The sequence below is a fragment of the Centrocercus urophasianus genome, unplaced genomic scaffold, assembly GCF_019232065.1.
Source record: "Centrocercus urophasianus isolate 14NV4802_14NV808 unplaced genomic scaffold, USGS_Curo_1.0 seq_21, whole genome shotgun sequence".
In the NCBI taxonomy this organism is placed as follows: Eukaryota; Metazoa; Chordata; class Aves; order Galliformes; family Phasianidae; genus Centrocercus; species Centrocercus urophasianus.
In genome coordinates this window covers 15,052,034-15,066,488 of record NW_024884767.1, presented here as the reverse complement: position 1 = coordinate 15,066,488, position 14,455 = coordinate 15,052,034, and the positions used below count along the sequence as shown (strand labels likewise).

Genomic DNA, 14,455 nt, shown 5'->3' with positions numbered 1-14,455 from the left:
CCAACATCTCAGGTAAAAATCTGCTGTCAGAAGTGAGGCCTTGGTATTATTATGGCTGGAGTAAGTAAAAGTTCAAAGTTTTGAGATGCTTGATTCATAAGTACTTCATTTACTTTTGTTATTTCTCCTCCTACCCACCTGATCTGAGTAGGGAGCTGCTTGGCTGCATGGCAGGGAAGTGACAACAACAAAGGGAAGGCACTCAGGATTAACACTAAGAGGAAATGAGAGACCAGATGAATTGCTGACAGGTACTATTTATTAAAAGAACTTTTCATGCATTGGAAAAGCATCCAATTAAAGTAATTGCATTCCTTGATTCTTAATAGTCTTCCATATGAATGCAGATAGAAGCATGTTTTAAACATCAAATTGTCTTTTGTAGGCAAATACTTTTCTGGTTCCTCTAAAAAATGCCTTTATCATTTGCTGATCTGATTACGTTTCCAGATTGTGCTGCAACTTTGTTCTGCTGCTAACTGCAGACACACATGGAAGAAATAAAACCATGAGAACATCATAAGTGGTAGAAAAGAATGTCAGCACAATATGGTTTGCATGGGAAGCAAAATAAGTTGTACACTTCAGCTATTGACAGGACTTTCACCTCCCATGAAGTAAGGGTAAACAAACACCTTTATTAACAGGGCCATTGTGTCCTGTTTGGTAAAGATAAATTAAAAATGGGAAGTAACAAATAGTATCTTCCTTGTTCCAAATTTATTTCTTAGATCAGAATTACTCTCACCACATAGCAGGGCAGTGATGCTGCTGATTATCATGAGTATCACAAAATTCACCTGAAGTGAATGCCTTTGTAATAGGTTGCACCATTGTTTGTACAAGTATAAAAATAAAAATTAAAAAAAAAAAAAAAAGAAGAAGAAGAAACACAGGTCTATTTGGAAGAACTGTGTTGGTGTTGTTTTTATCAGTTTATTAACTTTTATGAAGCCTATTGATAGCTTTAGGCAGAAAGTCCTAGAGAAAGTTGAAGGCACATGGGCTTGTGATTAGAAAAAGAAAATCCAGCATCTCCCAGAATACGAGAACAAGGCATCCTTTCAGAACATGGAGGTTTGTTGGTTTATTTGGCAACTTTGGGAGAGTGTTGAATGCAGTCATCCCCAGGTGTACACTATGCCATCTGGAAAAAGAAGAAACACTGTTGTTTGCAGGAAATAGCAACACACATGGCAAGTATTGACCATTTAAGGGTCTCAGCAGCATGTGTCCAGGTAGGGCTTGCCTCTAGATGCTAAGGCCTCCCTGAACACCGCAGGATTTCAGTGCATGGCATTTCACTTAGTGAGACAGATGTCACAACTGCAATCAGAAAGCATCTCTCTTCATTCACACAGCCCGGCATGAGGGATGCCGCACTCCAAACGAGCAGTTCCCAGATCCACACGGCCGAACCCCGGGCAAGAAGGAGGCAGCAGCCGGCTGGAGTGAGAGCCCACTGGTGATATGAAAGCAAAAGACGAGAAGAGGATACTCAGGCACGCGATATTGCCTCATTGGCTTTCGCCCGCCCCCAGCTCCTCAGACCAAAAAAAAAACCCGTTTCCTCCTAAGGCAACGGCAGTCCTCTTGGGTTTCCTTAATGACACAAGCCAGAGAGGCATTCCTCGAAAAAGAACTTTTTTTTTTTTTTTTTTTTTTTTTTCTTCTGAAACAGAGCTACGGTTGCGTCCACAACCGCCACCCCGGCGGGGGTCCCAGGGCTCTTCCCATGAACCGCTTCGGCGGGGCCGGGAGCTTAACCCGGCTGCCCGCCTCACCACCTGGCTCCGTCCCTCTGTCCTCCAGCCGTCAGCATCCGAAGACGATTCAGTGGACGTGCTCCCGGGCCCCTGCACGGCTCTGTGAGCCGCGGGATCGTTCGACTGTCTGTACACGAAAGCCCCATACTGCCCCTGCCTGCCGGTAGCCACTTTCCCATAATCTCCATTCTCGGAAGCACGTCGCGTGTTTTCGCTGCAGCCACCGGGATGAGCCACGCGCTGCTGCCCGAGGGCTGTAACAGCATCAACTGCTGTCACAGTTCCTTGCTTTGCTTTGTTTGGGGCTTGGATGCTGCGGTTGATTACTGTTTATTATCCCGGATTTCTTTTAGAGTCAGTGACACTTCGAGTCTGAATGCTTGTTATTTACAATTCTGAAGAGAGGCTCATGAGACGTCCAAATAAACCCCGGTTATGGAATTGGAAACCATCATTTCCGTAGGCGTACAGGTACATATATGAAGCCGGCGACGATCCGAAGCCCAGCAGGAGAAACACAACGTGCAAAGGCACCATGGATAACGCAAAGGGTAACCAGCCAGCTCCGCTAGCGCTCATGAGCACCCGCGCCGCTCCCTGCAGACCGCCCTCCGTGCTCCTCGGGTCACGTCGCGGGCGCGAGAATTAACCTCTGGCTTTTTCTTACACAGTCTATTGTGGCTTCATCATCTTTCTTCAGATCGCCGACCTACCGCGGGAGGCCGCCTACAATTTCAGCCTCTGTCACCACGAGGATATACGAGACGATCTCCTAAACGCTTTCGATGAGCGCATGACATTCAACGAGGTTGGTGGTTGCTTTGGTGGCATCGGCGGGAAACTGTCGGCACGGCACTGCCTCCACGATTCTGTCCTTGATGCTGGCAGCTGCTTTCCGAAAACGCTGATTAGCAAGCCGGGAGCCAGCTAGTGTAGTAACCCGGAGCACAGGACGGGGAAGTTACCTTCTCCTCTCCTCCTCCGGCGACCCTCCTAAAGCGTGCGCCGAAGCTGGGACCGGCAGGGACGGAGTGCAGGAGCTCTGCTACCAGAGCGCTCCCGATCCCCGGCAGAGCCCTAAGACGACAGCGTAAAACCGCACCGACGCCGAAGACGGTTTCACTGTTGCAAAGGCGATAAGTGGTCCAGAAGCTCCGCGGGTGGTTCGCTTGCACTGACAGCGCCCAGCCCGAGGGCAGGAAGCTCCGGGCGCACCGAGCAGCTCGCCACCGCCTCCCGCCAGGCGGAGTATCGCCCACTTCCCTGGCCGCCCCGCTGGGGCGCGGAGATGACCCCCCCTCCGTCTTGTCTCCCTCCAGGGGCCGTTGCTCGATTTTCACACCTGCGAGGACGCGTCCGCGGGCCCGCAGCTGTCCGAGGTTCGCCCGGGTGAACGCGGTCCCCGACAGCTACTTAGCATCCCCAGTCCGTGAGGAGCCGAAAGATAAAAATCAAGACACAGAGGGGAGAAGGAGACGGAGGGGTGGGAAGAAAGGGCAAGGAAGGGGGCAGAGGGAAAAGGAGGGATAGAAGGGAAGAAGAAAGGAAGAAGAGCGGGGAGGACGGTGGCAGGGGAGGCAGGGAGGGGAGCGGGAGAGAGGAGGGAAGAGGGGACATGAGGAGAAAGAGAAGGGAGGGGTGAGAGCGGGAGGGGAAGGCAGGGGGAAAGGACACGAAGAGAGGGAGGGGTGGAGAATGGGCAAACGAAGGGGAGAGAAAACAGAGAAGACAGGGAGGGGAGCGGGGCTTTAGGGGGCCTCGGCAGCGGGAGTGTGCCCGACGCGACCCCGCGGCTGACGGCCGTGCTCCGCAGGACGCCCGTCGGGCGCAGCAGGAGGGCCGCCTGCTGGAATGCGTGCTGGACGGGGCGCGGGGCTGCGGGGAGCTGTGGCTGCGCACGGTGCGCGTGGTGCGCCGGCGCTGCCGCGGCTATCGGCCGCCTCAGGTGGGTGCCGCGGGCGGACAGGGGAGGGGGACGGGGCGCGGCCGACGGCGGGTGCTGACGGCGTTGTGTACAGGAGCGGCGGCGGCGTGACGAGGTGCGGTGCGACGAGCGCAAGGTGCAGGAGGTGATGGCCATGTGGAGGAGCTACATGAACTTGGAATAGACGGACAGGCAGATGTGTGATATGTATTTTTCCACCGGACTCATTATTTATTGTCCGCGGGCCGAATGCTCCCGCAAATCGCGTTAACTTATTGAGGAGCGCCGCGGCCGCGCTGTACGGGTGTGCCATTAAAGCATTTCCACCCCGCACCATATCGCGCTGCACGCTGTACCGCGCCACCGCCGCAGCGGGGGAGAGCCTTGGACGGCGCACGGCCCCGCCGGAAGTGGATTGCGACTTCCGGGCTGCGCATGGCCTGGCGGCCGCGTGCGGCAACATGGCGGCGGACCGGGGAGCGTTGTTCGCCGGGTTTCGCGCGCTCGGCCGCTACTCCAGCCACGTCCCGCACGTTCTGCGCTACCACGGCCGACACCGTGAGTTCTACGTGGCCACCGCGGTCGGGCGCAGCGTCCACACCTACAACGTGAGTCGCGTGCGGCCTCCGCGCTGAAGTCGGGGCGGTGGCGGGAGGTGGCAGGCGGCGAGGCCGCGCTCGTGGCGGCCGGGGCCGGGGGCTGCCCCGTGCCGGGACCATCGCTGCTGGCGGCACGGCGCAGCTCGGCGCGAATGGAGCACCGCGCCTGAGCGCTGGGGCTGCGGCGATCTGAGAGGCGATCCGATAGCGAAAGAAATGAGTGCAGTTCCGTCTTGTAACGTGAAAGCATGTGATGCTGACTTTTTTTTTTTCCCTTACAAATCATATATATAAAAATAATAAGAGAGCTGTATTAAGTTATTGTATTTTACGGCATAGCACAAGCTGTGCAGTGCAGATTTTCCTGTGCTTCTGTCAGCTTTTTAGTGTTTGCTTTTGTCAGGCGTCTTCACAGAGCTTGAACCATCAGCATCTCTGGGTGCTGATGATACTCACTGAAGCAAATTCCACGTGAACAGAGTTAAGACTGACAAAATATGGAATGAAGTAGAAGCAGAGATAATGTGAAAACAGGTTTGTGCAGATGCTGCAAGATACCCTGTGTGTGCTTAGCACCATGCACTTTAACTTAGAGTTTGCTGAATGGCTGTCTTTCAGCAACTATTGTCCCTTGCCTTTTGAACTGCTGTCTGCAGGTTTTGCCTTAGACTCTATTGTAAACTAAGGGAAATCTATCATTCTTTCTTTTGAGGCATGCAAATTCCTAATCTCGGCTAGGCTAGATCCTAGAGTTTTGAATTTCTGTAGCAAATTCATCACTAAAAATGCCTTTTTCTTGTTACAGGTGAAGAAGCTTGGTATTGTTGCAGTGAGTAAGTATGCACATATTCTTGTTTTTAGGTGGTTTTTTTTGTTGTTGTTGTTTGTTTGTTTGTTTGTTTTTAATGTAATAGGTGTACCAATTCCCATTTTGAAAGGGCAAAATGATTTATATTTGCTACTATTTTCAGTGAGGAAGTCTCTGAAATACTGAGTGTTAATTTGGAAACAGGATTGCTGTTGTAACTATGATTTAGTTCTCTTTTCTTATGCCTTGTGAACCTCTTCTCACTCTGTTTTTCCAAAACCACCTCTAGGCTTTAAAGGAGCAAGCATCAATTAAAGCTGTTATTTCTACTCTTCATTGTTTTTATGGCTACTTGAAGGAAAATAATTACTGGATCATAACAGATGACACTGAAAGTCATCACAGTGTTAACAATGGGATGAGCTGCTGGGGACAAACGACATGAAAGCATAGCTTGACGTAGAACTGGCAGTGGGTGACAGAGCATACACTAGGTGTCAACATATTCATTGCCTTCATCAACAACCTCAGCTTCAGTCTGGTGAGGTGTTGCGGAGTGTTGGCACAGGGCACTGCAAGACGAGCAGAGAATGCTGCAGCTGGGTTAGAACAACAAGCCAGGAGCTGACTGCCTGCATGGCACCCTGCTGATAAGTTGCTGGGGTTGTGCTGATGCCAGGCTGAGAGTGGGCCAACAATGCAGGAAATCCAAATAAGATAAACACTGTGCTGAGCTATGGTAGGAAGACAACCAGCAGTTTTGCAAAAGCTGTTGTTGCTCTGTACTTTGCGATGGTGAGACCACACATAGGCTGTGACATCCAGCTCAGGAGTAAGGCATAGGAAGATACATTGAAGTAACTGGATCTGCTTGGTTTGGTGAGGAGATGAATCACAAGAAGTGGCCTGTTGCTGGAAAGGTACTCACAAAGCTGAACTTGTGTGGGTGGTGGCTGACACTGTAACAAGGGGCAACAGCCAGTCTGCAGGTTCAGGCTGGTGATAAGTCAGTATTCGTGACGGAGGGAGAGCTATGATACAACGTAGATAGAGTTTCCCAGAAGTTTTCAAGACTCAGATGGCGTGGTTAAAGCTAACTTGATTTAACTGGTGTTGTAATGTGGCTTTGAGAGGAACTGAGTGGGATGGCATCTGAAACACTTGGCCAGCAGTTAGGTGGTTCAGGAACATAAATGCTGTCCTGAAAAGTAGTTTTCCATAAAGTTCTTACATGGATCTCATAAAAACCAAATATTTTTCATTAAAAGCTGAGCTCATAAATGGGACAGTTAACTGTTACATAGGTGGGACCAGATTATAAATTCAGCAGTGAAGACAAAATGCTATAAACAAATATACCTTCTGCCTTCAGTGTACAAAATGGTAAAAAAATGTTGCACGTTTTCTGAAATCCTTTTTATTAGACTGTACCTTTTAATAGACGATCACATACACTTTCTTGTGAAAGGTGATGTTGAAGTACAGAATTGGAGACGTTAAAAAATAGAGTAGTGATTGAGAAAATAAATGATCCGCCTCTCTGGTGGGTGGTTGTTGTTCATTGATGTTATGTGGCTGGGGCCCATTTTCAGGAGCATCTTGGCCTAAGCAGGCTCTACCTTTGCAGGGTACCTGATTTCTGTGACCTGATTGTATCCCTCATCATCATCATCATAAGTAGAATCAGAGCATAGAATCATAGAATAAGTTGGGTTGGAAGGGATCTTTAAGATGATCTAGTTCCAGCCTCCATGCTGTAGGCAGGGACACCTTTGTCTAGTGTTTCCACTGGGCTGTGTGGCTTTAACAGTCTGTAGAAAGCGTTACGTTGTTGTTATCTGTAAGCCTTCAGGAAGCTAACACGTGCCTTGAAGTAATAATTCAGTAATTTATGAAAGAACCATTGGAGTTGGTCAGTGTGATGTTACTTACCATTTTACTTGATGTGATATTCATAAGAGCTGTCTGAAATAAATGTGTTCTTACAGAAATGCCTATAATAAAGCAGTCTTGTTAGCATGTCACCAAACTAAACAAACACACTGTCAGACTTTATCTTTGGTTGTGAAGGTGAAGCCTGTTGAATTTTTCTGTTTGATTTGCAGGCAATGCTTTGCTACAGGACATTACTTGTTTGGCAGCAGACCGAATGTTGATATTTGCTTCATATGGCGATGTTTTCCATGCTATTGCCAGGAACAAAGAGGTTTTTAAGAGTTTACTTATTCATTGGTGATACAGTTAGTTTTCTGCAAACTTGTATTTCCATAGCTGTTTGTTACCTTTGCTTTTAAGAAACTGTTTTATCACTCCGAATGTAGAAAATTAAATAGCATAAAATGGAAATTTGTAATAACAGATTTCATGATGGCTGACTGATGTTTTATGTATTAATTGCAATAGTTATTTCTTAAAATTCTATTCATAATTACTGAATTTTAATAAATAAATAAACCATTTAAAGATTATTTAAAATACCTTGCAAACAAACAGCTTTTAACATCAAAGAAAATTTTATATATATGTATATTCTACTTAAAGTTGTGTGGCCTTTCCATCTATTTTATTTAAGTTTGTACTCATGCTCATGTATATTAACCATCCTTAAGCATTGTGCTAACGTTGTATGCTACCTGAACGTTTTATACTGAAAACCTCTCTGTTAAAAATTTTTAGGTAGTACATACCTATGAAGGTCACAAGGCAAGAATACACCTTCTGCAGCCTTTTGGTGATCACATTATCTCTGTGGATATTGCTAATGTTCTGATTGTTTGGGATATACAGTCAGAAGGTGAGAGACAATTTTTATTATTGTTACTACGCTACGGTATAACACTGTTAAACTTTCAGTAATTAAAAAAGAGGAACGTGCATGTTAGGAAGTAGATTATTCAAAAAAGAAAAAAATTCTTAAATGATGTTGTAACTAAAAGTAATTTGTAGAGTAATTTTTCATTGCTTGGTTCTGTACCACTTGTAGGTTGTCTTTAACATTCCATAGAAGTGAAATGTGCTTTACAGAAATAACACATCAGTGGTACCTTTTTGGTTAAAGACTTTGGGTACATCTCGGAACCATCTCGGAAATCCTATAATTCCTTGATGTTTATCAGTCTGGATGAGAGTTAATTCTCATAAACAATCTTACAGTTGTGTCAGCATCTTCTCATGCCATTGAATAGTGCCTCATGGAATCCTGCTTCAGTGGCCTGAAATTTTTATCTTTAGGAAGTACTATCAGAATGGCTGCAAACTGCCTTTAGTGATTTGAAGTTGCTATAACAAATAGGAGGTATGCAAATGAAAAGAGGTGTTTTGCTCAGGCAGGAGCCTGAATCCTTTGGAAAGATATAAATCACTACAGTATTGCCAACCTTGTTGTGCTAGGTAGTCTTATAAGTAAAAAATTTATGTTGAAGCCAGCAGATGCTATGAAGTAAACAAGCCTAGCGTGTCCTGTTATGCATTAGCTAATCCTTTAATGCAAGAAACACCAGTTATGTGATTTATGTAAACTTTCTTCTGCTTTTTACGTTTCCCGGGGGATACCAAGCTACAGGTTTGTGGGGTTAGCCACAATACCATTGTTTCTTTTTTTTTTTTCTTTGCAGAGGAATATCTTCAAGTGGTTTTTGATAAGGCCACTTTTGCAGTTTCTACAATTCTGCATCCAAGCACCTATTTGAATAAAATTCTCCTTGGGAGTGAACAAGGTGGCTTGCAGCTGTGGAATATAAGATCCAAGTAAGATTCTTAGTATCTTAGTTATACTTCATGCTCCAAGCAGTTTTGGATACAACAAATATTTTTAAGAGTGGTAGCTTTTGAGGATGGAATATTTTACTGAATTCTTTGGTGTCAGTTTTCACTTGGTCTGTCTCCAGGAACAGAGAATGTTGCTTCTCCCTGCATGATGGTATCTTTCAGACTACGTGTTATTTACTGTCTCTGCAGAATGTCAGGGGTTGTTCAGGAATCTTTTTTATTATTATTATTATTTTTTTTTTTTTTTTAATTTCTTGGAATCACATACCTTTCCCATGAAAATAGTTGAAAGTATAGTAAATGCATGTCCAGGCTTCCTGCCTCCATTTGGTTGGTGCTGCTCCAAGGAGCTGCTGGCATGTACTGTGGAGGCGATTAGCATTTGATCAGTAGACTTAAGAAAGAGATGTGTAGACATGTAGTTGTCTCTGAACATGTCCCAGTTGAACACTGTCCAGATGACAGTATATCATGTTTACTATGATCAACTGCTTTCTCACTCATGGAGCTTAACTTTTGCTGTATATTAATATATGTACTGCAAATAGGTGTTTATTCAGATTGCATGGTTGAATTTTTTATTTCTGTACCTGCTGTGTACTTTCTGTGAAAGTTAAGTTTTTTTTTTCCCCTCCCGTTCTGATGTTTCAGAAGCGTGTGCTGTGAAAATCGGGAAGTAGAAATAATCTAGAGAGTATAGAGAAGTAAATGTTTCTACTCATGTTACTTTTGTGTCTCTTTAATGCAAGTCACAGCCTGTAGGGTGCAATATATCACAGATGTTAAAAAACCTTGATTAAATGTCTTGGTTTCTTGCTTTGCTATTTAAGAATTTACATAACTCTTACTGTCCTTTTGGCAACTTTGCTGTATTAAGCAATTTCTATTTTCCATTGTTTGTTCCCTCCAGAGATTATTTTGTGGATACATATTGGCACAATTAGATAAAGGCTAAACTTGTAGAACTGAGAGGAAGCTTTGGTAGTCTCCAGCAAGAAAGAAAAGAAAGAGAAGGATAGATGCCTGCTAGCAGTCTTTTAAGAATGACTAACTTGGTGGTAGAGGAATAATTTTTCGCTTCTGTCTGTTCTGAAATATTGCCTTGATTAACTCACGTTAAGTGCTGTATGACTACCTTGGTTGTCTTTTCTCTCAATAATGTAAATAGTAATACAGCAACAATGTTGGTATACCTTTACTATAAATACGAGTTACTTTGCAGAGGTGTTACTCTGCAAGTAAATGATTTATTTTTTATTTAGAAGCTGACTTTGCTTTGTGTGTTGATAGGAGTTTTGAAGATGTGTGTTTAAAGCAGGATAGTGAGGGAAACAACTGACAACAAATGAGTCTTCCTCTTTATTCTTGTTACCTAATTATGTAATCTTTGAAATATTAATGCAGTTTTTTTTTTTCAAATTGAAATTACTTGAGGTTTTATTCTGAAACATAATTATTACTATTTTTTTCTTCTAAGAGGCATTTAAGAGCAAAAAAACTTACATACTTGTTTGTGTAAGTGCATGAAAAACATTCATCTTAACATGAAAAATCCTGAAAAGTTAGTTGATTGATTATTTTTGGTTTTGTTTGTTTTCCAGCAAACTCTTGTACTCGTTTCCAGGATGGGGCTTGGGGATCACAGCTCTCGCACAAGTTAGCATTTTTTTCATCTTACTTTCTTATGTAACTGTTCAAGAATAGGAAGCAAAATGCTGTAGTTTAAAATGGAAATAATATCTGTTCTTTTCAAGACATGCTAGTAACACCCTACAGCATATCAGGCAATACGAGGCAAGATACTGTAGTTTAAAATGGCATCAATGAAAATAATTTTCAAGATGTACAAATAACCCTCTATTAGATACTGAAGAGAGGTAGATTTGAAGGCTAGTCCTAGCTCTGTTGTGTTCAGCATCTTGCATGTTTTTGGCTCATCGCTTTTGTAGACTTTATTCACTGAATTACATAATGAGTTCTCAAACAAAAAGACAAACAAGGTGTTCACAAGGCACCAGTGCATTGTGTTATTTCCATGACACTGGTAGTTTCTTGCTACTTAAATATTTTCTCATCACAAATAGTAGTAAGTTGTAGATTTTGTTGATTCAGGCAAAGATTTTCTAATTGCTTTATTTTTCCAGATATAAAAATGAATTTGAAATTACTAGTAGTATTTAAAGCTTTGCTAACACCTCTGAAAATGATCTGTGTTGGTCTTGTGTGAAACTTCTGAATGTATATCTGTGACTATATATACATACCGATCTTCCAAAATTAGTGGAAACTTGAAATATTTTTCTAAGGAATCAAAACTTCTGAAAATGTAACTGTTCTATTCAGTGAAGAGCAGATGTGAAATCCTCCATCTCTCTTCGTATTAAATGCTTAATAGGGTTTCTCCTGCAGAAGATGCCTTTACTGTTTGTTCTGGTACTGATACTTACAGGGTGCTTGCAAGCTTTTTCAGTTTTCTTCCAATGTTTCCACAGGCCCCAGCAGTAGATATTATTGCAGTCGGTCTTGTATCTGGTCATATCATTATACATAATATTAAGTTTGATGAAACTCTTATGAAATTCCAACAAGACTGGGGCCCCATCACAGCAATATCTTTTCGTACAGGTAGGTCTTTTTAAAGTGTGTGAAACAGCGCTAAAACTAAATGGAATTTGGGAAAATGTTTTGAACAAGCATTTCAGAAACAAAGTTTGGAATGAGAGTGTTCGTTTCAAAGGCTGAAGATAAGTACACACTTTCTTATGTACTGCACTGGAGGCATGACAGGTGGTACTCTTTTTTCAGTAAAAAGTAAACTGTTTTTTAATGTTCCAAGAGCTATTGTAGTACACAGCTGTTGGAGTTACTGCAGAATGATCAGTATGCTGTGAGTGTATAAACTTAATTCTCAGAAGCATCTTCTCTGTGAACGTGCATTAAAATGTTAGTACTTGAATGACTAATGAATGGATGTTTCTGCTGAATATATTTGCAGCTCTTTTTTGTCTTGTAAATACCCAAGCCAGTTACAGTAGCATCGTTTACTGCCTACAGAACCTATGATACTGAGTCTAGTCTCTCATTTGAACAGAGAAATACATAAATCTTAACAATGTGAGCTTTGATACAGAGCCTATATTTGTGTATAAATATAACCTGGTTCTTTTGAATTCACGTGACGTTTCAGTCTTTGAGTAAAGTACTCTTCATTTAAATCAAAATGAACTTGCAAAATTTCCATTTTGGAGAATGAAGCACAACCACAAAAAGAAGACTCTAGGCCTGTTTTAGCTGTCCATGGATGTGACTATGGATTAGAAACTGTCTTTTGTTGAAGATGAAAGTTTGGTTACTAACTATGCAGGATATAGAGGGGTTTTTTTTTTTTTTTTTTTTTTTTTTTTTTTTTTTTTTTTTTTTGCATTGACATGAACTACTTGAATATTTGTGGAACTTAGTGTTATGAGTTAGTTTCGTTGGTATTAGGCAGGAAGAAGAAGTATAACAAAAATTAGAAATATTGTGAAATCATAATTTTACTTCGAATGCTTGAATAAAGATGTTATCAACTTTGGGAATTCATTTTTGAAGCTGTTGAGCAAACAAACTTAATAGGTTTTGTTTTTTTTTTTTTTTTTAAAAAAAAAAGGCTGTCAACATAAGGTAATACAGTGGCTATCAGATTCTGAAGTGTGAAGGTTTGAAGAAGAAACTGGGGTATAGAATGACTTAAGTGAATTTAAGACCTTTCGTGCTTTCAAAGAAAACTACTAGCCTTGCCTAATGAACTTGAATATGTTTGGTTCTATCTGATATGAAAAAATCCTGCTTCTATTACATGTGACCTTCATTTATTTTCTGTTTGAAATATTACAAATACTTCAGTTAAAACACCTTTTTAGAGCTAGCATGAGAATTACTGGATTCTTGTGATTGTAGCCTTTTTCTGCATCAGTTTTAATATGTGAGAAGAAAGCAGGGACCTGATGACCTGAAAGTCAAAAAACAAACACAAAAATTTGATTTTTTTTCTGATCAGATGGACACCCAGTAATGGCAGCTGGTAGCCCAGTTGGTCACATAGCTTTGTGGGATCTAGAAGAGAAGAAACTGATGAGTCAAATGCGCAATGCACATTCCACAGCAGTAGCTGGTATGTCATTTGTCCCTGGAGAACCACTTCTTATTACTAATGGCGCTGATAATGCTATAAGGGTAAGTGGTGGTAATGGCTGCTGTCTGATGATGTCTTTTGTTTTCTTTTGATCCTGCAGTCCTCTAAAGTGTTGATATGTACCCTAGATTGAAGTAGTAACTTTCAAGAGATATAAATACAGCAAAACTCAAATGACTGAAGTTGTTGGCTCTCAGCTGATTTGTTAGTCTAAGGTTTTGTTGCCTTATCATCTGTCATTTATTGCTTTATGGCAATCTTGAAGAATAAGACTTTGTACCCATGCTTCCTAAACCACAATTTATATCCTGAAATACTAACTTAAATCTTAATCTGTTCTAGTTTTTATTAGCATTCTGGCTCATTAGCTGTTGCAGTTGCTAGATGTCATTTTGTTCCTTGCTTTCTTTGATCTGGTAGATTGTCACATGACCTGTGGGCAGCAATCAGCTGCTGCATTGCAGTCCTCCAGAGTTTTGGTGTAGGATGTGAATGCCAGTATGTGGAGTTTGCTCAGCTTCCAGCTTACCCTCTTCACTTCCAGGGAGCGTAGTTGTTGGCACTGCAGTATTTATCATCTTAATTTTTCTGCTTTCTGTGGGGAGGCAGGTGTGGATTTTTGATGGACCCGGTGGTACCGGACGTGTACTGAGAAGCCGAATGGGACATAGTGCACCACCAACAAAAATCAGATACCATGGGCAAAATGGAGAGCAAATCCTTAGTGCAGGTATGAATTCTAATTCTTATCCAGTCTGATTTCCTGTTGTGATGAAGCACACAGCCTACCAAGGTTTGTTTTATTAACGTAAAAGAACTGTGTGTTACCCATGAGATAAGTTATGAAATACAGAAAGTGATTAGTGAGTGGAGATAGCATTGTTACTGCATTAGACTGTTTCACAGTTTCCCTTAAGGAGCGTGCAGTGGTGTTTGGGCTGAAAAGTAGTTATAAGCAGGCAAGCTTTGAGGCTGTTTTTATTGTCTGCGTTTATGTGTTTAACAAATAAAACCTTCATTTTTGTCTTAGAATCTATCAGCTAGTCAAAGTGAAAACCACTTAACAACTTTGTCAATTCTGTTGACAGAAAAAAGTAGACAACATCATTTACTTAGTAATTCGCAGGAGCCAGTCTACTTTTCCCACTAGTTTAGCAGGATTTGTGGATTATGATTTCTTAGTAATTTGTTACAGCTTAGTTTTATGTGTGGTATGTCTCCCCAAGTTTTATGTGTAATATGTCTTCCCAAGATCACTTGATACCAATGTTTTGATCTGTGAGTGCGTAAGAGACTACCCTTCCTTAGAAACCAGTGTATTTAAAAATAAGTTAATAGACTGCTACAGAAATTAAGTACTAGCTCAGAATGCTTGGTGGCCAAGAACACTACCACAATGGCATAACAGAAACTTAA

At 42.3% G+C, this 14,455-nt stretch overlaps 1 protein-coding gene across 1 annotated transcript in view; it reads left to right on the top strand.

Moving 5' to 3' along the window:
- The first annotated feature begins 4,151 nt into the window (after window positions 1–4,151).
- Window positions 4,152–14,455, top strand: part of WDR36 (WD repeat domain 36) — a 29,151-nt gene continuing 18,847 nt past the window's right edge. The window contains exons 1-9 of the mRNA XM_042822917.1: window positions 4,152–4,298; window positions 5,095–5,122; window positions 7,203–7,303; window positions 7,774–7,891; window positions 8,712–8,844; window positions 10,467–10,521; window positions 11,358–11,490; window positions 12,905–13,080; window positions 13,649–13,769. Of these exons, the coding sequence (XP_042678851.1) occupies window positions 4,152–4,298; window positions 5,095–5,122; window positions 7,203–7,303; window positions 7,774–7,891; window positions 8,712–8,844; window positions 10,467–10,521; window positions 11,358–11,490; window positions 12,905–13,080; window positions 13,649–13,769 (1,012 nt within the window). The remainder of the gene's footprint in view (window positions 4,299–5,094; window positions 5,123–7,202; window positions 7,304–7,773; window positions 7,892–8,711; window positions 8,845–10,466; window positions 10,522–11,357; window positions 11,491–12,904; window positions 13,081–13,648; window positions 13,770–14,455) is intronic.